At 39.2% G+C, this 23,799-nt stretch overlaps 2 protein-coding genes across 6 annotated transcripts in view; one reads left to right on the top strand and one right to left on the bottom strand.

Moving 5' to 3' along the window:
- DLG2 (discs large MAGUK scaffold protein 2) overlaps positions 1 to 11,722 on the bottom strand; it is a 2,332,068-nt gene extending 2,320,346 nt beyond the window's left edge. For 3 of the 4 annotated variants that reach the window (XM_070783336.1, XM_070783337.1, XM_070783339.1), the window contains exon 1: positions 9,983 to 11,721. In XM_070783336.1, coding sequence (XP_070639437.1) covers positions 9,983 to 10,001 — 19 coding nt within the window. In that variant the 5' untranslated portion in view covers positions 10,002 to 11,721. Of the gene's footprint in view, positions 1 to 9,982 lie in introns of all 4 variants that reach the window. The other variant, XM_070783335.1, reaches the window with a different exon arrangement.
- A 74-nt stretch (positions 11,723 to 11,796) lies between these two features.
- Positions 11,797 to 18,576, top strand: TMEM126B (transmembrane protein 126B). 2 transcript variants are annotated; one of them, XM_019955271.2, is made up of 5 exons: positions 11,901 to 12,047; positions 15,422 to 15,543; positions 16,578 to 16,771; positions 17,840 to 17,951; positions 18,236 to 18,576. In XM_019955271.2, exons 1-5 carry the CDS (start codon positions 11,967 to 11,969, stop codon positions 18,417 to 18,419), a joined length of 693 nt encoding a protein of 230 aa, XP_019810830.1. In that variant the 5' UTR covers positions 11,901 to 11,966; the 3' UTR covers positions 18,420 to 18,576. The 2 variants fall into 2 exon arrangements, with proteins under 2 accessions (XP_070639458.1, XP_019810830.1); XM_070783357.1 differs by lacking the exon at positions 15,422 to 15,543 and having other exon boundaries at positions 11,797 to 12,047.
- Positions 18,577 to 23,799: the final 5,223 nt, after the last annotated feature.

Genomic DNA, 23,799 nt, shown 5'->3' with positions numbered 1-23,799 from the left:
AAGCGTCTTTTAATTTCATGGCTGCAATCACCATCTGCAGTGATTTTGGAGCCCCCCTCCCCAAAATTAAGTCTGTCACTGTTTCCCCATCTATTTCCCATGAAGTGATGGGACCAGATGCCATGATCTTAGTTTTCTGAATGTTGAGCTTTAAGTCAACTTCTTCACTTTCCTCTTTCACTTTCACCAAAAGGCTTTTTAGTTCCTCTTCACTTTCTGCCATAAGGGTGGTGTCATCTGCATACCTGAGGTTATTGATATTTCTCCCGGCAATCTTGATTCCAGCTTGTGCTTCTTCAGCCCAGAGTATCTCACGATGTACTCTGCATGTAAGTTAAATGAGCAGGGTGACAGTATACAGCCTTGACGTACTCCTTTTCCTATTTGGAACCAGTCTGTTGTTCCATGTCCAGTTCTAACTGTTGCTTCCTGACCTGCATATAGGTTCCTCAAGAGGCAAGTCAGGTGGTCTGGTATTCTCATCTCCTTCAGAATTTTCCACAGTTTATTGTGATCCACAAAGTCAAAGGCTTTGGCATAGTCAATAAAGCAGAAATAGATGTTTTTCTGGAACTCTCTTGCTTTTTTGATGATCCAGCAGATGTTGGCAATTTGGTCTCTGGTTCCTCTGCCTTTTGTAAAACCAGCTTGAACATCTGGAAGTTCACGGTTCACATATTGCTGAAGCCTGGCTTGGAGAATTTTGAGCATTACTTGACTAGCGTGTGAGATGAGTGCAATTGTGCAGTGGTTTGAGCATTCTTTGGCATTGCCTTTCTTTGGGATTGGAATGAAAACTGACCTTTTCCAGTCCTGTGGCCACTGCTGAGTTTTCCAAATTTGCTGGCACTTTCACAGGATCATCTTTCAGGATTTGAAATAGCTCAACTGGAATTTCATCACTTCCACTAGCTTTGTTCATAGTGATGCTTTCTAAGGCCCACTTGACTTCACATTCCAGGATGTCTGACTCTAGGTGAGTGATCACAGCATCGTGATTATCTGGGTCGTGAAAATCTTTCTTGTACAGTTCTTCTGTGTATTCTTGCCATCTCTTCTTAATATCTTCTGCTTCTGTTAGGCCCATACCATTTCTGCCCTTTATCGAGCCCATCGTTGCATGAAATGTTCCCTTGGTATCTCTAATTTTCTTGAAGAGATCTCTAGTCTTTCCCATTCTGTTGTTTTCCTCTATTTCTTTGCATTGATCGCTGAGGAAGGCTTTCTTATCTCTTCTTGCTATTCTTTGGAACTCTGCATTCAGATGCTTGTATCTTCCCTTTTCTCCTTCTAGAATGTTGATTTTCACTCTTGCCATCTCCTGTTTGACCACTTCCAATTTGCCTTGATTCATGGACCTAACATTCCAGGTTCCTATGCAATATTGCTCTTTACAGCATTGGACCTTGCTTCTATCACCAGTCACATACACAACTGGGTATTGTTTTTCGCTTCTCTTCTTTTCACAGCTATTTGTAAGGCCTCCTCAGACAGCCATTTTGCTTTTTTTGCATTTCTTTGCCATGGGGATGGTCTTGATCCCTGTCTCCTGTACAATGTCACGAACCTCAGTCCATAGTTCATCAGGCACTCTATCAGATCTAGTCCCTTAAATCTATTTCTTACTTCCACTGTATAATCATAAGGGATTTGATTTACGTCATACCTGAATGGTCTAGTGGTTTTTCCTACTTTCCTCAATTTGAGTCTGAATTTGGCAATAAGGAGTTCATGATCTAAGCAACAGTCAGCTCCCAGTCTTGTTTTTGCTGACTGTATAGAGCTTCTCCATCTTTGGCTGCAAAGAATATAATCAATCTGATTTCAGTATTGACCATGTGGTGATGTCCATGTGTAGAGTTTTCTCTTATGTTGTTGGAAGAGGGTATTTGCTATGACCAGTGCATTCTCTTGGCAAAACTCTGTTAGCCTTTGCCCTGCTTCATTCCATATTCCAAAGCCAAATTTGCCTATTACTCCAGGTGTTTCTTGACTTCCTACTTTTGTATTCCAGTCCCCTATAATGAAAAGGACATCTTTTTTGGGTGTTAGTTCTAAAAGGTCTTCTAGGTCTTCATAGAACAGTTCAACTTCAGCTTCTTCAGAGTTACTGTTTGGGGCATAGGCTTGGATTACCATGATATTGAATGGTTTGCCTTGGAAATGAACAGAGGAGTTACCCCACGTCCGAGGTCAGGGGCGACAGCTGAGAGGAGCAACCCCACGTCCAAGGTCAGGGGCGGTGGAGAGGACCAACCCCATGTCCAGGGAGTGGCAGCTGCACGGGCACATGAAGGCTGAGAGGAGCTACTCTATGTTCAAGGTCAGGATGGGCGACTTGTCCAAGGTAAGGAGCAACAGCTGCACTTTGCTGGAGCAGCTGTGAAGAGATACCCCACGTCCAAGGTAAGAGAAACCCAAGTAAGATGGTAGGTGTTGCAAGAGACATCAGAGGGCAGACACACTGAAACCATAATCACAGAAAACTAGCCAATCTGATCACATAGACCACAGCCTTGTCTAACTCAATGAAACTAAGCCATGCCATGGGGGGCCACTCAAGATGGACGGGTCATGGTGGAGAGGTCTGACAGAATGTGGTCCACTGGAGAAGGGAATGGCAAACCACTTCAGTATTCTTGCCTTGAGAACCCCATGAACAGTATGAAAAGGCAAAATGATACGATACTGAAAGAGGAACTCCCCAGGTTGGTAGGTGCCCAATATGCTACAGGGGATCAGTGGAAAAATAATTCCAGAAAGAATGAAGGGATGAAGCCAAAGCAAAAACAATACCCAGTTGTGGATGTGACTGGTGATAGAAGAAAGTCTAATGCTGTAAAGAGCAATATTGCATAGAAACCTGGAATGTTAGGTCCATGAATCAAGGCAAATTTGAAGTGGTCAAACAGGAGATGGCAAGAGTGAACATCAACATTCTAGAAATCAATGAACTAAAATGGACTGGAATGGGTGAATTTAACTCAGATGACCATTATATCTACTACTGTGGGCAGGAATCCCTTAGAAGAAATGGAGTAGCCATCATGGTCAATAAGAGAGTCCAAAATGCAGTACTTGGATGCAATTCAAAAAAGCATTTGTAGCACTTCCCTATTCTCAAAACAATTTTCACATGGGCTAGGTATCTTTATTTGATTATCTCAAGAATCCTAAGAGTTGACTATTACTCTGTGTGTGTTCAGTTGCTCAGTCGTGTCTGACTTTGCAACCCCATGAACTGCAGCTCCCCAGGCTCCTCTGTCCATGGAATTTTCCAGGCAAAAATACTGGAGTGAGCTGCCATTTCCTTTTTCAGGGGATCTTCCCAACCCAGGGATCAAATCCATGTTGCTTGCATCTCTGCATTGACAGAGACAGAGTCTTTACCACTGCATCATCTGGGAAGCCCCTTGGGTATTATTTGTGGCAGTTATAACTTAAGATGAGAAGTGTGAAGTTCAACCTGTTGATTTTTAGATAACATATCCAGCTGATGGAAAAGGTAGGATTCCATCCCAGGGCTCTCCTCCAGTCCCAGGGCTCTCCTCCCCTGCACCATGACACCATTCAGTGGATCTAAGACCACCACACTCATACAGTGCAAAGAACAATGGATAAACTTCCTGTCCTAATTCTATCACTAACTTTATTTTATAAAAATAAAGTTCATATACATTATCTTATTTGATGAGGAAAAGAAACAATGTATTACTAATGTTGTTTCAGAAAAGGAAACTGAAGTTCAGAAAGATTATATGATTTTCATAATGTCACCTGGTGGCACTGTCATAAGAAGGCAGGTGAAGAAGCACACATGGGAGATTGGTACTTTGAGATCTTAATTTTTTCTCTCTCTAAATGTTCCCATTTCCTTTCTTTTCCTTCAAGCTGGTAACTGATTTTGTATTGTATTGCCTCAGGAGAGGTATGTACTAGGACAGAAAATTGAGGGAATTTTAGTTATTCCAGTTTTGCTTTCCAAAAGCCTAAACCCTCTGAATAAAAGAGTTTGTTTCAAAGATCAAAGAGAGATTCTCAGGTACATGCCGAGAGAGAAACATCTTCCAGCCCCTCCCCAGTCTAGGAAAAGATTTTCTCAGCTGAAAACTAAGAGAAGTTTTTGGAACCCAAGGCCGCAGGTATCTAGGCTATTTCCTGGCAGCACTGCCTGAAAGGCAGAAAGACCCCAGAGAGGAAAAGCAACATTATGCAGCTAGGCAAACAGAAACACAGAAATTCTGTGGGGGCCGGGGAGGGGTGGGGAATGTTAAATCCATGTCTTGGAAGTAGCAATTGTAGCTAGACAAGAAAGAACTATCTAGACAAAACAACTCATGACTCAGAGGTAAACTGTTACACTCAGATGATCAATGACCAGAGTAGATCCTGTGCCAGATGGAGCCCTACTATAACCCCAGGAAAGACAGAAAACCTCAAAATGGATTGGAGTGATTCTGCCCGTAACTTAGGAATTACGAGTTAGAAACAAAGCTGAACTGTGGAAAATGAAGATATTTCTTACACACCTAAATCTACAGAATAAGAGTCCTGGTCAATGATTATCTAATCTTGTCCCTTCTTCTGGAAGCCAGGTCTTCTGAGCCAGGTCTAGGTTTCTCCCACATCACTGCAACTGATGATGATGGAGGACATGGTTCAAAGAAATGAACATGAAACACAACACTGAAATTGCCTCTTTCCCTATCTGTCCCCTAATAAATTTTAAGCATCATAAAATTAGACTGAATACCGTTTGCCACTGCAAAACATACACCTAGCACAGTGCCTGTGCCTATTAACAGGCACTCAATAAATCTCCGTTGAATAGATAAGTGATTGAATAATTAAATGGAAGGAAAGCTATTTCCTTAAATACGTACACAAATTTACCTTCTAAAATAAATTTTTAGTTTATTATCTATATGGTATTTTAAATAGAACACGACTTAACAGGCTTATTTCAGGTCTCACCACACATTCAATGATAAAGATGTCACAGCTCTCCAAAATGACAGATACTCTACAGACCCCTCAGAGCCTTGTGCTAACAGACCTAGGGCCTTAATGGCTGGTAAGATGTGCCATCAGGAGAAATAAGATACACAATCTTACTCATAATCTTTGGAAGTTTTAACTTAATAATTTATTTTCACAGGATTTTCTACTTTATAATACATCATTTCCACTTGAATCTTCAATCCTAAAACAAATGAGGTCAGGAGAAATGTTTCATAATGGAGGTGATTGGGCCATAATTCTTGAAATAGCTTTGAAAAACTAAAAACTAAACCTATGCAGAAAGCTTACTACCTGGAATTCAGAATGACTGAGGTAAAACTCATGATCCTTTGCTGACAAAGCAACCTACATTGAGGATACAGAGCCCTCGTGCCTTGACTGCTACAAATTCCTGAGTAGGAATTATAGCTGGGGGACACGTCCTCTTGCCCCAGTTTAAAAAAAAAAGATTTTATGCACCTCAGCATTATACTAAAAACATATGTTTTGTAGCCACTTGTGTGGCTACATGGTAAATATTAAGAAATAAGAGAATATAATGAGAGTATATAATTAAGAAAGAGGAAAGAACATTCTTACAGTTTACGGAATGTATTGTTATAGAAGAGTGAGGAATTAATTGTTTGGCAAAGGCATAAATGAGTGAAACATGTGAATTCAATGTTTTAAAAGTCCAATATTTTGTGTACATCTTCTCATTGACTAGACTTTTCTATCCAAAGATGTAACCAATCAAAGGCCTAAAAGAAAGATCAAATATTCTATCATGAATGGAGCACTTGGACAGTTTCCCAAAAACCTAACAGTTCAAATAGTGTATGGTATCAATTTATTAGCATATCATTTGCAACTTTCCCTATACATAAGAACTACAAAATAAATTCAATTAACAATAATTTTGGAACGATGCCTACTGTTTGCTTCATAACATACTCTCAATCAGTACTTTAATACAAAGAATATTCTTCTATTTTTCTCTCCAGAATGATCTCTTATCAATCCAAGATGCCTCCTGGATTGATAATTATTTTCCAACATCAAGAGTCTGTGGCTTCATGACTTTTAATAACTCTCTTAACCAAGGTCAAGATGACTCTTTTGAAGGATTTCAAATTTAAGAAAATCTTTAGGAAGTTATCTTATTTTAATTTACAGAAATTACAAAAGTCTGAAAACTGCCTTTTCCCATCCCTCTCTGGGAAGATTTGGGGCTTAACTCTTGAATTCTACTAGCTTGGAAAAAGAAAAAACAAGTTTTTCTGAAATGGAATAAAGCATCTGGATAATAACCCTGGTATGGCAAACACAAAAATTCAAACAAAAACTTGGTGAAGTATATACAAAAGGGATAAAATAGCTACTCACAGCCAATAAATTTAGTTACATATTTTCCCCTTTTTAGAGAATCAAATGAAATTATTTTAATAATTGAAGAAAAGCTAGAGATAGAAAAAGAGTATGCCCAGATTATTATTGTTGTTTAGTTGCTAAGTCATGTCCAACTCTTTTGCAACCCCATGGACTGTAGCCCACCAGGCTCCTCTGTCCATGGGCTTTCCCAGGCAAGAATACTAGAGTGGGTTGCCATTTCCTTCTCCAAGGGATCTTCCTGATCCAGGGATCAAACCCCCGTTTCTGGCATTGGCAGGCAGATTCTTTACCACTGAACTACCAGGGAAGTCCATACCCAGATAATGAAAGGCAAATATAAAATAGTGAGATCCTACAAAAATGAAGTTAAGCCACAAAGTGCAGGAAACAAGTAAGAAAACTTTAACTAAGGAAACAATAAACTTAAGAGTTATAAGTTTCCTTCCCAGGAGGAGGGGAAAGAAGAAAAACAGAAATGACACTTTTATGAAGTATACAGTCAACCAATAGGAAAGAGTGTAAGCCCAGGAAACAACAATCTCAATTTCAAGAATGATACATGGCATGATACATGGCAATATCATCTCTTGGGATTCCAATTACACAACATTCTTCAACTTCCTTTAAAAAGAACAATGTCTAAACAATGAATTATGAAAATGATCATGTTTAAGTTTCACTAGATAGCATACACACTCCATTACATCACTAAGAACAGTTGCAAAAGAAGAAGTCAAAGGAAATAAAATGTCATGTATATTAATAACATCAGATACACTTCTATACCAATTTAAAAGAAGCACAGAATAGCACAATATTTTAAAAACAGAGAAATGAAATAAGCATCGGTCTCAAAGTATTAAAAGCACTGATTTTTCCCCCCACATGTTTAGTGACAATAAAGGGAACAAAAAAATTGCTCAAAAAATGTACTGCAATGTACTAAAAAATTCTGTTGAAACATATGTTATCATTAAAAAAGCAGCTTTCTGCAAAAAGCACAGGGGATAACACAGCTATCATTAACTTTTATTTCTTGCATCAATCTAACATGAAATTAGATCAATTCATAAGTCTTGCTGAAATAGCCCCTTACTATACATCATGATCTTGCATCATATCAGAGAATGCTGATACAACTTATCTTGGATCAGCCCTGAATTTTCAGAATTTAAAATAGGTCAAAGATATCAAAAAGGCTTAGCTGGGAGCAAATCAAATTACTACTATAGAAAAAAGAATTTTGAATGAAAAGCAACTGTTGGGAGAAAAATATCTCTGAAGAAGAAATGACATGTTCTGTTGATAAAACTGAAATCTATAAAAATGTGAAGCAAGTGAGTGTAAGATGTAGTTAAGTAATGTCATAAAACAAACTAGCAGTGAATATAGGGGTTTGAGATACAGTAGCTTTGGCTTATCTAAGAACAGTCAAGAATAGCAGCTAGAAATGTACTTAGGGGCTTCCCTGGTGGCCCAGGAGTTAAGAATGCTTCTACTGCAGGGGCATGGGTCCAATCCCTGGTCAGGGAACAGCAAAAAAAGAAAAGAAAAATGTACTTAGTGAGATGTAACACCCATTCCCACTTCCCACCATGGTTCACATTACCAATCAGAGAAACCACTCTCTACTTTCACAATAACATACAAAATGTTTCACAAGTGAGAAATCTGTCTTATGAAATTTTCTAATTGTAGTAAGAATATATTCAACAATGTATAAACATGGTTCTATGAGGATAGTTATTGCTTAAAATTACATAAAGCCAACTCTTCCATCCTAGCTACATGCAACAACAATGAAGAAAGAAAAAAAAAGATTTAAGATGACAGAGGACTGTGCTCCCTGCAGAATAAATCTAGGTTATACTTTCAAGTATTTGTTTTACGTATGTTATAGAACAGTACAGACAGTAAGCTTAGCTAATTAAAAATATAATGTACATGTCGTAACTTGTTTGGTTAGTGGTCTATAATATTTAAAATATATATCTTAGTACTAACAGTTTTAAGAGAAGAGAAAGGGAGGAAAGAAGAGAGAAGGAGGAAGGAAATAAATTATTTCTCCTAAAGTACAGTTTTCAATAATGTATCAGCAATTTTTATAACTTCTTTTAAAGGTAGGAACTTTTAACAACCTCAGTCTGCTGGGTTTAGAAACCTTAAGTTCACCCTGATTAGTTAAGTTTTACCTAGAACATCAGTGCCCTTCTTCATCTCTCTTCCCAGATACCTTTTCACCCCCTCATTCTCCATACACACACCACACACACAGTGTTTAATTCAATTACTAGTTTAAAACAAATCCAAAAGGAATACTAACTACAGCACAATAAATGGTAGAAAGAATAAAAATGCCCTGCATGCCAAATAAGTCAAAGAAACATACCATTTATTGGCTATATTTCCCAAACCATCCTTGTTCTAAATAAACCAATGATGTCAGGTCTGGGCAAAAGTAGCTCCAAAACTTCATGGAGAGTTTACTTCTCTCAGTAATTATGGAGGAGAGCAGGAGGAGGAAACAAGCCCGGTCTTAAAATCCCAGTGTACTAGATGTCTAGGTGTTTCACAGGTATTATATATCATTGCCCATCTCCAGAGACACCAGTTGGATAAAGAATCTGATTTTAAGTTTCCTCAGTACACCTTCCAAATCCACAGGTATGATTAAACATCATAAAGTTGTACCTTAACCTTCATCCTAAGCTTTAGTTTTAGACTGCAGTAACTCCCGTAACTGGTCAACATTTGGATCTACACTAGTCTACTACAGTGGAGTTCAAAGTGTTGATACAAATTTTAGTTTAAAACTATTAAAAAAAAAAAACTATTTTATAGTCAATTTGGTCTTCTATACCACGTCAAAAAAAAAAAACAAACCTAGGTTCACAAGGATCCTTAGAAATAAGGTTCACCTGGGGTAGATCTAGGCTAAAGAGAATCCCAAGGTGTATATACGATACTTCAGCAACTCACCAGATCTTGATCAACTGGTAGGGGAGGAGTCCAGTGTTTACCTCATTTGGGAAATTTGCCAGTAATGTTATTGGATAATGTATACACAACAGTTACCAAAGTTGTGATTTACCACAAAAGGGAAGACTTACACCAGAGTAAATCCAAACATAAAATCTATTCTTAATCAAAAGATAATCTACAATTGTGTACACTGCAAGCAACTTTGTTACCTTTTACAACTATGTAATTCACTTGATAAATATTTAAGCCATAAAGAAGAGCTGCACTGTGCATGTTTCTTTTTTAAAGACCATGTAAAAGTCATCTTTAACAAGCTAAGAAAACAAGGGAAAGAAAGTCCCAAACCTGTGATATCAAATTTTCGCTGATTACAAAATGGTGATTTAGACTACCTGATTTGGAAACCACAAATGTCTATAATTAAATAGGACAGCCCTACTTCACTTTCTTTTAGCAAAACAGTATTAACTGAATGATGCACCATAGAAAAGACATTATAAGAACTACACCCCAAGCAAAACTTTACTCTCAAATGGAATACAATTTAAACTGCAAATACCAGAACCAAGAAAAAGGACAAACATATACAGGAAACCTCATAGCCCACCTTTCTTCTTGACTGGCATTCTTGGGTCTTTCCAATGCCACAGGATTCAAGAGCTCTTTTCAGGTCTCAACTTGATCCAGCTGGATGGAGGCCAAGGGCCAGGTAACTGTTGCAAACCTCTTGGTTGTTTGAAATCCAGGCAGTCTTCTCTTCCAAATAAAGAAAAAATGATGTATTTTTTCCCACAAACTTTGACAGTGCCCAAGGAGTTTAAAGAAAAACAGCTTTTGAGTTTTTCAAGTTTTTCAATGCTTCTAAAATAGTTATTCTGCTTAAAAAGAAAATTATTGTAAGCATAGAAAACATTATTAAAACTCCTCTTTAGGCAGCAATATCTCTGGAGTTCAATGACTAACTCAATTAAGGCACAAAACAAATTTACACAGCTGTCTCATTACTCAACACATGATCAAAGATGAACTGGTTGATGATAAAGACCCTCAAATTCTTTAGAGAAAAATTTTAAACCCTCACCTCTCCAAAATACTTTTTAAAACCTCTTTAATGGTCTCTAAAATAGATGGGGTGAGTTTGGACAGTTTTCTGGGGGCAGAACCCAGACTGAAAGGCCCTTTTCTATTTACTGGACCCGAAGTTCCGGATCTCACCCCCTCAGTGAGACAGGATCCAGCTTGCTGTCACTTTCTTTTTTTTTTTTCTTCTGTGCTCTCCAAGCCCCTCAGGCTTGATCCTTAATGCCCCTCTGATTCTGATCCTCCCATGTATTAACCGAGAGGATTGGAAAGAAGGAAAGCAATCCCTTGGCATGGAGACATTAAAGTGACAGTGCTACTCAATGGGCACTTGATGCAGGATGAGTTGGCGAAGATTTCTTCACACTGGAGTCAGTCAAATCATGCCATCTCTTCGCATCCAGGCAGCTCCCTATCCGGCGAGGAAAAAACACTGAGACTGCTCGAGACAAGTCAGACCTTCCCCCAAAGGTGTTTTCTGAGACGCTGTAGTATTAGGCATGTGAGCATAAGCTGGGCAAACGGTTCGCGGTTTCCTAAATGGGAGAGAGTTCGGCTGCGTGGCTTCCACATCCACCGTTTTTCTCTCAGTCTCTCTCTCCAAACTACCCACCTTCCTTTCGCAGAAAAGACCAGAAATCCCTCTGCTACCGCCGGCCACCCCTCTGCCCACACCCCGTTCTTAGAGATGAGCACAGAAACGTCCCGCACCCCTCCACGCGATGAAGTGTTTCCTCAGGCAGGAGAAACAGCAACACTAGAAATTATGTAACTCGCGATTCTGGCTTCTCTAAGACGCGGAGACAGGAGGGTCGGGGGTTGCTGGTCTGGGAGACACTGCCGGGCACTGAACGTGCAGAAAAGGGGCCAGGCCTTCGCGCAGCGCCCCCTTCACCCCCACCTCGAAACATCGGCTGGCAAGGGGGGTCTTCTAGGGGAGTGGAGGGGCAAATTTCTCTCCGGCCCCTTCCCAAGCGGGGTAAACGGATGGCATGTGAGGGGACTAGAGACTGAAGAGGAGACGCTGACGGCTGTGAGGGGAGGAGGCTACTCGGGGCTGCTCCGGCGGCCGGTTGGGGGCTCTAGGGAGGAGGTGCCCGAGAAGCTGGAGCCTTAACACACGGGCTGGGCCAGAGGGGCGAGCACCCTGAAGAAGTGAAGGGGGCGGGCAGCTCGGCCACAGCTAACGGAGGTGTCCTGAGGAGAGGAACACGCGCAGCCACATTCGTGTGCGAGGACCGGCCCACGTTTCCCTCAGAATGCGAAAACGAGGGAGCCAGGCTCAGAAATAGCAGAAGCCGGGGAAGAGGGCCTGGCGGGGGGCGGGCCCACGGGCGTCCGGCTCTCCTTGAACCAATGAGCGCCTCCAGACACCGCGCCCAATCACAACCAGGACGGAGGGCGCGGCTTTTGACTGGGCCGGGGCTGCGGGCGCTAGGCGTGAGCCCGCGACCCTTCCGGACCCGAGAGCCCTGCGTCCCCGCCCACCGCCAGTCACGTGAGTCGCCAAGATGGCGGCGCTCGGGCGTGAGGCTGGAGACGACGTGCGGGTTGCCGGTGTGGTGCCGGTGGGAGCTGCGGAAGTGCCTAAGGTAGGCGGAAACCCAGGGTGCTGAGGCCCCTGATTTCTGCGACCTCAAGTGCTGGCGCACTCTTCTGAAATGATGCGCATAAAAGGGACCTGAAAGTCTAAACAGGACAGTTCCCAACTCCATGCAAGGCACGTTTAAATCCCCAGTTGCTGTGAAAAGAGGTGCGGAGAAAGAAGGAGACCTAAACTTTAGTCCTGAACGATAGAGCCTGTTTGCTCTTGCCTGGGGCCTTTGTACTTTAAACCCCCTGCCATTCTATCCTGATTTCTGCCGTGGTAGTGGGTTCTGAGGACAAGACTACATCTTGCTTAACTGGGGGACTTTCAAATACCAGGTGAATGTTTGAGCAAAAGATGAATGATTGATGAATAAAATTATCAAAGTCAAGTGAATTGATACACATAAAAGCACTACAAAACCATAAGATACTTTGAAAGTTATAAACTTGCACGATGCAGTATTACTGGTGTAATTGAATCGTGGTGACCAGTTGAGTGGCCTTGAACTCGTTACTTTTTAGATGAAATGTGCGTTATAGCAAAATCTGTACATTTCAGTACTTATAAAACTTCTGTCAGGAAGTTATCAGTATATTTCTCTGCTTTAATAACAGTGCCTTAGGAAAACTAGGTATCCAGTAAACATTTGCTGTCCTGTTTGAGTATTTTAGGATCATAATTCTGGATGTTTGTGTTTACTATATACTGAGGTAGACGAGATAGGAAGTTGGTACACGGCATTGCCTGAAAGTTTTGTGAGTAATAAGGGACTTCAGTGAATTGGATGACAGGGAAACAAAAAGTTTTCCCAAGTTTCTGGTTAATTATCATGCTACTGACATCTGCCTTCATGTACATTAGATGGATTCGATATAGAATCTTTCTGTATTGCTATCTTGTTTCTTCCATTTGCCATTTAGATGTCAGAGAGGCAAAAGATTAAATCTAGTTTGTGAGAAATTGGAATTTATAAAATATTTTACTTTTTTTTTTTTTTTCCTGTCTTCCCAGATAATTTAAAGAAAAAGAACTGGCTCGATTATAGTTCTTCACTGATAGGGAAATAAACTGGTCCATTATTACTCTTTGTTTAATACCATACAAATATTCAAGAGAGCCCATACCTTCACGATGTTGATTGTTGTCGTTCAGTGGTCAAGTCGTATCGGACTCTTTGCGACTCCATGGACTGCAGCACACCAGGCCTCCCTGTCCCTCACCATCTCCCACTTTGCCCAAGTTCATGTCCATTGAATCGGTGATGCCATCCAACCATCTCATCCAGTCGCCCTCAGGATGTTGATATGTTTGAATCGACCTTTCATTAGTTCAGTTCAGTTCAGTCTCTCAGTCATGTCTGACTCTTTGCGACCCCATGAATTGCAGCATGCCAGGCCTCCCTGTCCATCACCAACTCCTGGAGTTCACTCAAACTCACGTCCATCGAGTCAGTGATGCCATCCAGCCATCTATCTCATACTCTGTCGTCCCCTTCTCCTCCTGCCCCAGCATCAGAGTCTTTTCCAATGAGTCAACTCTTCGCATGAGGTGGCCAAAGTACTGGAGTTTCAGCGTTAGCATCATTCCTTCCAAAGAACACCCAGGACCGATCTCCTTTAGAATGGACTGGTTGGATCTCCTTGCAGTCCAAGGGACTCTCAAGAGTCTTCTCTTAACACCACAGTTCAAAAGCAACAATTCTTCGGCGCTCAGCTTTTTTCACAGTCCAACTCTCACATCCATATCACTATTCAGGAAATGAATATTACAGTGATGTTCAACATGTATCCATTTGACTACCAGCATCAGAATCACTGGTGCAGATTTCTGGACTTTACTCCTGCTGAGCCCAGATATTTCAATAGGGAGCTCAAGAGACAGCACGTCAAGTACACTGCTCATGTGATTCTTGTGCACACGAAAGGTTTAAAATCTTACTAAGTCTCTTCTATGTCCTTTATGTTTAATCCACTCTGATTCTCTTGCCCAGGACTCCTGAAATTTGAGACTTATGAGTCTGCCCTTGACCACAAATGTTGTTAACATAGGGATTCATATAAATTGTGAAGGACATAGATTTTTTTAATCTATTCACTAGCTAATCTGGAATCCCATAATGCCAGTGTGCCAAATGATGTAACAAATACTATTAAGACTTTTCACAAAAATCTGAGAGTCTTACCCAGAGCAAAATATTTAAAAAGGGTCCTTTCTGAAAGCCTAGTTTTGTTTTGTTTTGTTTTTTTTTTAACCACTGGTTTCTGTTAACATGGCTTCCCTGATAGCTCAGTTGGTAAAGAATCTGCCTGCAATGCAGAGGACCTCAGTTTGATTTGTGGGTTGGGAATGTCTGCTGGAGAAGGGATAGGCTACTCACTCCAGTATTCTTGGGCTTCCCTGGTGGCTCAGACAGTAAAGAATCTCTGCAATGCAAGAGATCTGGGTTTGATCCCTGGGTTGGAAGATTCCCCTGGAAGAGGACATGGCAACCCACTCCAGTATTCTTGCCTGGAGAATTCCATGGACTGTATAGTTCATGGGGTTGCAGAGAGACATGACTGAGCCACACGACTGAGCAACTTTCACCTTATGTTAAGATGCTACTGGCCAAACCTCATGGTCCCTCAATATTAGCAACTGTCTATGCATCACACTTGGGAGACAGGAACTTTCCAACCTTGGAGTCCAGTGCCTTAGGACCAGGCCCCCTGATATTACCATGTAACAGTTTCCAGCAAAGGCCCTACTTCCGCCCCAGGTGCTCCTCAGGAGCTAGATATGTAACTTACATAATCCAAGGTAGCCATCCACTGACTCTTCCTAGTCTGGAAGGTGTCCCTCCTTCTGATGTTCTCTCTCACTGGTTTCCAAAGAAACTCCTGCTTCTACCTCTCCAACAAACCCAGCATAATCCCCAAAACTTGGGCTTTCATGAGACAGAGGATAAAAATGGTTGTCAACAGGTAGCTACTGTTTACTTTCAGCTCTGAAAAAGCTACAGTGTGGAGAACTACAACAGGCCTGGCTACCTTCAGAGAAAACTGTAAGGAAAACAAAAATACCTGAGTAACTTAATCCTTCTACATCAAGTCCTAAGGCAAGTCAACCTCTCTGAACCTTGTTTGTCTCATCCATAAAAGTAGAGATGACCATTTTCCTACCAATTTCTCAAAGTTATTACATGAATCAAAAAACCATTGTCTAAAAGGTAAGAGCCCACTAAACAATGAATGAATTAACTAAGGATGTGAAAGCAGATGACAGTACTTGATACTTTACTAGGGTCTAAATGTTTTTTAATCTGAATCTGTAGAATTTATAAGATTTACTGTTAACATCATTAGCTATTATGGTTCTGAATTTTGTGTTTTCCAGGACATCAAGATACCAACATACACACATGGTCAGTCCAGGCCTTCTCTAGGAGATGCAAAACTCAGCAAACCAGTAGTCATCGAAATCATAGAAAAAAAAATTGAATGCCTTAGAAAAGAAAAGTAAGAGACACACCCAGACTGAAAGTCAATAACTTTATTTGTAGATCTTCTGTATTGCCATGGTTTCTAGGTATCTAAGATCCTATTAACTGTACTGAGTTGGTTATGAAGAAAGCTTTTTTTAAAAAAAGAACTGGAGGGAAACATGAGCAGATGAAAATAGCTGTTTGTTACAATACTGAGACTGGATAATTTATTTTGTCTCTTGAAATTCCTTTGTTTCTCAAATTGTTGAAATGTTATCTGTGCAATAAGCATATTTTAATTAAAGGTAATCAAGAGAACACTATTTGAGGATTACTTACCTTAATTATCGATTATAATTAAATTCAGTTTAGAATTTCTTACTTCAGCCACACTGCTGAGCTCAGCAAAAAGGAATACAGGATTCCATGATGTACATATAGTCTCACATTACCATTCTGACTTTTAGATTTTAATAGAGCTCAAGAATAAAATCAATGGACGTTAATCTGAATTGTTCAACATTTCTGGATTTAGGTATGAATCAGAATAAGCAAAACTAGATCTTTCAAATTTCTTTGAAGTTTTGGAAATACTTTAAATGTATCTGGACTACTTAAATAGTTATTTTCTAGAAGACCTAACCAAATGTCAACAACTTTTTTCAGATGACCTTTAGCAAATTAATTCTTACAGTAGAAAGAACAGTATTCTTGGATTTAGCTAGCTCATAAAATTTGGCTACATTGGAAGTACTGATCCTTATTTTTGGCCAAAATTTATTTCTCTTTAAAAGAGCTCCATCTTAGAACCACACTGTTCTCAGAAAGAGAATTATATTATCCTCTCATTAGAATGCAATTTCCATGAGGGGTGGGTTTTTTTGTTTTTTTCCCCGCTTTATTCACTGCTCCAGCCTTAGCACAAAGAAAATACCTTTCACAGAGTAAATGCTTAAGAAAAATGTGATGTTGCATAAATATATAATAACGAATGACTACACAGGAAAGGATATATCTGTTAGAAGAGTATTATGTTGAACTTAACTTTCACTCTGTTTTTCCAATTAGGACTTTAAATATATATGGAACACTGACCTTTGGAACAACAGCTGCTTTCTCTGGAATGTTGACAAACTTCATTTTCAGACATCGCTTCAAGGTCACGCATGATGTTTTGAAGACATATGCATCATTGACTGCACTTCCATTTTTGTCTACCATAGTTTCTTATAAGCTTCTTGTAACAGATGCTTTGTGTTCAGGTAATTTTAAATTCATTAGCATATCCTGTGTTTATATCTAAGTAAAATTACTCATTAACATATACTGTTGCTACTGCTGATAATAATCCCTTACATGTGTATATTTCTTTACCACTAACAAAAGTACTTTCACATATATTGTCCTGTTTAAATGCCACAATAGTCTTCCTAATCAGACAGGAAAAATAGTATTGTGGCTTTTTTTTTTTTAACAGGTAAGATACTAAGCTGAGACAGGTTCAGGTACACTAAGAAGCAACATAATGTACTAGAAAAAAAGCAGGCTTTGGTATACTACATATTTCACTTAAGTTTTGTGACACTGGGCAAGTCATTTAAGAGACATGCTTGTTTTAAGAGACTCAGTTGTTTTGTATCTATGAATTAGGACTAATAGTATTTACCTCAGGATTGTTTTAAAAATTAAGATAATGTATGCTGAATGCCTGGCATAGTATCTGGTATATTATGGGCGTCTGATGTTACTTGCTGAGGAACTTCAGGAACTTCCTAGGTTACTTCCCGTACTTTAAGTTTCACAGCTAGTAATTGATGGAACCCATGATCCCTGTTCATCAGGTACCTGCTTAAATACCTCATCTCCAGGGAAATCTCTGATTCCCTCAGGTTAAGTTTCTCCGTACATTCTCTATTCATTTTACCTTCAAAGCATGTGCACGTTTAAGTATTTGTCTAATGCATTTCTTTCTTAGTAGACTTGACCTGAAGATCAGTGGTTGGGTCTCTTGTGTTACACTGTATCCCTAGCACATGACTGATACACAGACAATACAAATGTACTAATCTGGAATCCAGATACCTGGTCTGCTAGTTTAATAGTCTTCATTGTGAAATTGCTTTTGCACCAGCTGTATAAGTAAGAAGTGAACTTATCCTTATATAAAGTGTAATAAAAACATTTAAAATTTTTGATGCATTCAGTATATTGTACCATACACTGAATTTCTAGCATTCTTTCAACTATTTTGCTGTGGTTGAGGACAATGCAAATAAGTACAGTATAAGAACCCAAGACTCTTAATAGCCAAATTTACTTTTGTTTTCCAGGTAACATAAGCCAGGAAAATTGTGTTCTTAGAAGCTCACTGATTGGCATAGCATGTGGTGTTTTATATCCCACTGCTTTGGCTTTTTCTAAAAATGGACGTCTGGCATTCAAGTAAGTCCATCTTCTTGTTCCTTCTCTTCCTTCTCCTCGTCCCTTCCCTACCTCCATACTTCCAAATTTTTTTTTTTAATGTTAATAAATTCTCCTTATTATTTAGCTGCCAATGACACATTTTAATTAAGATATCATGGTTTCATATTTCAAATAGCTAATTTTAACCCTTTTTGCTTTCTACATGAAAGATCTAGAACAGAAATGATCGGTTTAGGAGAAATCAACAAATGTTCCATAGAATTTACATCCAGACGAAGTCCTTAACTCTTTTTCCTTTTTAGGTATCATACTGTTCCCATGCCACCAAAAGGAAGGGTTTTACTTTATTGGCTGCTGCTTTGTCATACAGAGATAAAAGCAATGGTGATCCCTCTCATCCTTCAGACAACCTTTGGAATATGTCATGGTCTGCAGCACTATGCAATATTTGAAAGTACACTTGAGAAAACTGTTCATGAAGATTAACTGAAGAATGAATGGACACTAAATCAGCTGAATGAACTTTTTTATAAGGACTCAGGCATTGCTGAAAGAGTTAAAAAAATAGTTCTGGATAGACAGTTTGTCTCTTTTCCTTTTGCCCAGTATACAGCATGTGCTCAATAAATAGTAAATAAATGTATATTTTGTCTCTGTTTTGTTATTATATATGGAAACGGGCTTGAGGCCCCAGGGTCTAATCTATACATATATATTTTTTCATTCATAAACATTATGGAGCACCTGCTAGGTCTCAGGCATTGTGTTACTTTTAATAAGAAATGGCCCTTACCCAGAAGAAACTCAAAATTAGAAATGTGAACACACAGCATGAGAGGGTTTGAGAGGTACACCTGTAATTGTGTGAACATACTGAGGATGTAGCTGTTAAATACTTGTGCAGAAGGGAAAGCTATGGGGAAAAGTGACATTGTCCTAAATTTTGAAGGGAAAGTTGAAAGTTCACAAGAAATCAGTATAGAAATAACGTAACAGCCCATTCCTCTGAATTCTCATTCAGTATACTTAGTAGCTCTTAATCATTAACAAATTCACTATGCTATTTAAAGAACATTTATTGGGACTTTCCTGGTGGTCTAGAGACTTTTAAGACTCCATGCTCCCAGGGCAGACAACCGTTGGAATATTTCATGGTCTGGGTTTGATCCCCTGGTCAGGGAACTAGATCCCACATGCTGGAACTTAAAGAGTTCACATGCCATAACTAAAGGTCCTGCTTGCCCCAGTGAAGATTAAAGATCCTATGTGCTGCAACTAAGCCCCAGCACAGCCAAATAAATATTTTTGAAAGAAAGAATATTTATTGAGTATCCATTTGCTATTAATACTGGTACCAGGGGTACAAAGATTCAGTCCTTGCCCTCAAGAAGGTTAATCTAAAGGAGGTCACAGCATGCTGCTTAAGTCTGCTACAGCACTCCTCAGCTACACATTTAATTAAGGAAACTTAGTACCAGAAATGAACACTGATGAACAAGACACGCAATGGAATCTCATAGCTTATTCTCTGTCTTAATCATGTTCATCTTGAGATTTAAGGATTTGGTCATCTGAGGCCCCAAGCAAACTAGAGCAGAAATGGAAATCTTAACAAGGTGCTTTACAGCATCAAATATAACAATCTGAAACACATACACTCCTACTAATTTAAAAAAAATGGCCAGTAAGCCATTCAGCTTCTATTCTCAGAATAATTCATGATACTTGAAACTGAGGAAAAGGCAGGTGAAGGGAGGGAGAGAGGGAGCCAAGTCAAGTAGATAACTACATCAATGGTATTAATATTAACTCTTAAAAATTATTAAGCAACAAGTACATGAAAACCTCATTGTGAGATATTCAAATGATCCAGAAGAATAAAAAGTGAGACATGAAAGTCCCCCTTCACACCCACTCCATCCTATTTCTACTCCATTCTCCAGGGGTAACTACTAAGTTAGCACGACTCTTTCCTTATAGTCTTCCTTTGTAATTTACATATTTTTAAATAAATGGTATTATCCATACATATACTGGAAATTAATTTTCACTGTATATCTTAGCTTTCCAACTCATTTCATATAAGTCTAATATGTGCTTTTTAGTGACTAAAAAACATTCTTAGTGATTCCAGTATTCACATAGGTGACCCTTTCAATACCTTGGTCTCTCTATCATACCACTTATTCCCATGGTCATACTCTAGACCTGTGCCATCCAATATATAATAGTCATTAGTCATTTGTGGCTGCTGAGCATTTGAAATGTGACTAGTCTAAATTGAGATACATTGTAAGTGTAAAATACGCATTAAGTTTTAAAGATTTTCTATGTAAAAGAATGCAAGATATCTCAATCTTGATTACATGTTGAAATGTCACTCTTTTGGATATACTGGGTTAAATAAACACATTAAAATTGATTTTATCTGCTGTTTTTTTTAATCTGACTACTAGGAACTCTTAAGTTACATACACATGTGCATGCTAGATCACTTCAGTCATGTCTGACTCTTTGTGACCCCATGGATTGTAGCCTGCCACGCTCCTCTGTCCATGGGATTCTCCAGGCGAGAATACTAGAGTGGGTTGCCATGCCTTCCTCCAGGGGATCTTCCCAACCCAGGGATCAAAGCACATCTCTTAGGTCTCCTGCATTGGCAGGCAGGGTCTTTACCACTAGCACCACCTGGGAAGTCCTACATAAAGTGGCATGTATTTTTATCAAATTGTTTCTCTAGACCTTATCATTATCAATAAACTCAAATTCTTCACATTGTCAGTTATAAAACTCCATGTTCTGGTCACTACCTCCCGTCCTTCCCATCTTTTCCTCCTCACACCACATACTTCGCTTTACCAGAATCTATAATCCATCGATCCCACTACCTTTTCACTGTCTCACCCCTCTACCTCCTGACTGTCCCTCTCCAGTTTAAGCTACATCAATCTTTTTAAAGTTTTCCAATATTGAGGAAAAAAGAAAAGCATAAAAATGAATCTAGCTAAATTTGATTATGAAATAAAGGTACTGGCCTCTTGTTTTCTTTTGTGAATTTTCTGTTCATGCCTTTGACCCATTTGATTTGTAAATCAAATAAATTCTCTGTAAATTCTGGGTACTTTGCTTCTTCAGATGCAGAGATAGTCATCTGGGAAATAGCAAGATTGACTTATATGTTCACTTCCCTTGCCAACTGAAAACAGAAGAGATTTGTCCCTTACTCCATGACTTCAATTTGCCTTTTATACAATAGAAAACGTAGGGAAGTATGTCAATATTTTCCTCTGGCTTTGGGAAGCAGTACTTGTCAAAGTCTCTGTAAGAGGCCATAAAGGGGAATTAGGGAAATCTTGATCTGAGCCTGAGCCCAAAGGTAAAACTAAGTGAACCACAGTGAAGAAAGGCAGCAAGTCTCTAGAGGCAAGATAGTTCAGAGGTGTGAAGTACAGCCTGGAGCTCCCTTCTCAAAGTTCAGATCCTGGCCTTACTATGCACCAATGGGATGACTTTGAATAAGCTGTTTTACCTCTCTGCACCTCAGTTTCCTCATCTGTAAAATGAGAAATAAAGACTACTTACCTCATAGTGTTGTCAGGACTAAATGAGTTGATACATGTAAATCAAAATTGTGGCCAACTCAAAGGATGTTACTGCCATTACTGCACACCAACTAATACAGTCCTTTCCCTGTAGTTCTCAGTTTACCATTTTTCTAGGAAATATTAGAAGCACAGCAAAGAAAATCTATAACTTCCATTTGAATACATATTCATTCATTCGGCTAATATTAAGACGTAGTGTATGAAAAACATTGTAGACCACATGCTGGGCAATTTACCTAAACTTTCTGACTGCTTTGCAGTAAGGTTATAAAAATGGAACCACACCATACCTGGCCTATAGAAGGTGCTCAATAAATGTGTTTACATTTGTCTGTTTTCCCTGATATTTTCCCTGAGTCATATAACAGTGACTAAGATATGGTCCCAACTATAAGCTCTTACCTTCTCTCTTGGATTTTTCCCCTCCATTTCCTCCAACTGCCTTATTGGCCATGTGATTATCCTGTTTTGTGTTTACTGTATCACACTGTATTGCTTGCAGTGTATTGTATAATATTGATTTTCTTCCTGCTTTTGAACAATTATATTGGCATGTATAAACTATTGAGCATTTTAATTTCCAAGCTTAAGCAGTAATCTAATAATGAGGAAATTATATTCTACAGATGTGGCTGAATTTCATAGAACCTGTTCACTTACTTTCCTAGGCCTCATTAAAAAAAAAATTGTTCCAAATATACATAACGCATATTCCTCTACTTTCAACATCTTATCCTCCTCAAAGTCATACTATCATTAATAAGTATGAATAATTGAATCTTGGTAGCCCTGAATACCACCAGCTTCACTAAAGTAACAAGGCCCCCTAAAAGCCTCCCCAAGATTAGACATAGCAGAAGAGTAGTGAACTTAAAAGATATAACAATAGCAACTTCAAAATAAAACTGAAAAAAACTAGTATTAGTGAGTAGACATATATCTATAATTGAAGACAAAGAAGCAATTAAAAAAAATGTTTGAAATAGTAATGGCCAAAACTTTCCAAATTTGATAAAATCTATAAAACCAGGTTCAATGATTTCCAGATCAAAATGGTGACACAACAGGCCCCTAAACTCATCTCCTACCATAAACACACTGAATCTATAGCTACACATGAGCAAATCCCTCTAAAAGAAATCCAGTGGCCAACAAACACATGAAAAGATGTTCAATATCACTAATTATTACAGAAATGCAAATCAAAATTACAATGAGGTATATCAGCTCACACCAGTCTGAACAGTCATTATGAAAAAATCTACAAACAATAAATGCTGTAGAGGGTGTGAGAAAAGGGAACCCTCTTACACTGTTAGTGGGAATGTAAATTGGTACACCCACTATGGAGAACAGTATGGAGGGTCCTCAAAAAGCTAAAACTAGAACTAGCATATGACCCAGCAATCCCACTCTGGGCATACACCCAGAGAAAACCATAACTCAAGAAGATACATGCACCCCAATATGCATTACAGTACAATTTACAATAGCCAGGACATGGAAGCAACCAAAATGTCCATCAACAGAGGAATGGATAAAGAAGATGCTGTACATAGATACAATGGAATATTACTCAGTCATAAAAAGAACTTGGGCAATTTGCAGAGAACCTGGATAGACCTAGAGACTGTCATACACAGTGAAGTAAGTTAGAGAAAAACAAATATCGTTTATTAATGCTTGTATGAGGAATCTAGAAACATGGTAGAGATGAACTTATCTGCCAAGCAGAAATAGAAACAAAGATGTAGAGAACAAACGTATGGATACCAAGGTGGACAGAACGGGTAGGATGAATTGGGAGATTGGGATTGACATATATACATTGCTGCTGCTGCTAAGTCGCTTCAGTCGTGTCCGACTCTGTGTGACCCCAGAGACGGCAGCCCACCAGGCTCCCCCGTCCCTGGGATTCTCCAGGCAAGAACACTGGAGTTTAAATAGATAACTAATGAGAACCTGCTGTACAGCACAGAGAACTCTACTCAATGCTCTGTAGTAACCTAAATGGGAAGGAAATCTAAAAAAGAGGGGATATATGTGTATGTATAACTGATTAACGAGCAGAAACTAACACAACATTGCAAAGCAACTACAGCCAATAAAAATTAATTTTAAAAAAAGAAATCTAGGAAACTAACTGAGCAACTACTACATATTAGGCAAACAAGAAGAGGTACACAACAAAGTATGTAGGAAAAGCTGAGAAACAGGCTTTCCATAAGCCCCACTGCCAACCGAATAACACACTATCGGGG

Source organism: Bos indicus, chromosome 29 (assembly GCF_029378745.1).
Source record: "Bos indicus isolate NIAB-ARS_2022 breed Sahiwal x Tharparkar chromosome 29, NIAB-ARS_B.indTharparkar_mat_pri_1.0, whole genome shotgun sequence".
NCBI classification, from domain to species: Eukaryota; Metazoa; Chordata; class Mammalia; order Artiodactyla; family Bovidae; genus Bos; species Bos indicus.
This window is presented reverse-complemented; position numbering and strand designations above follow the sequence as displayed.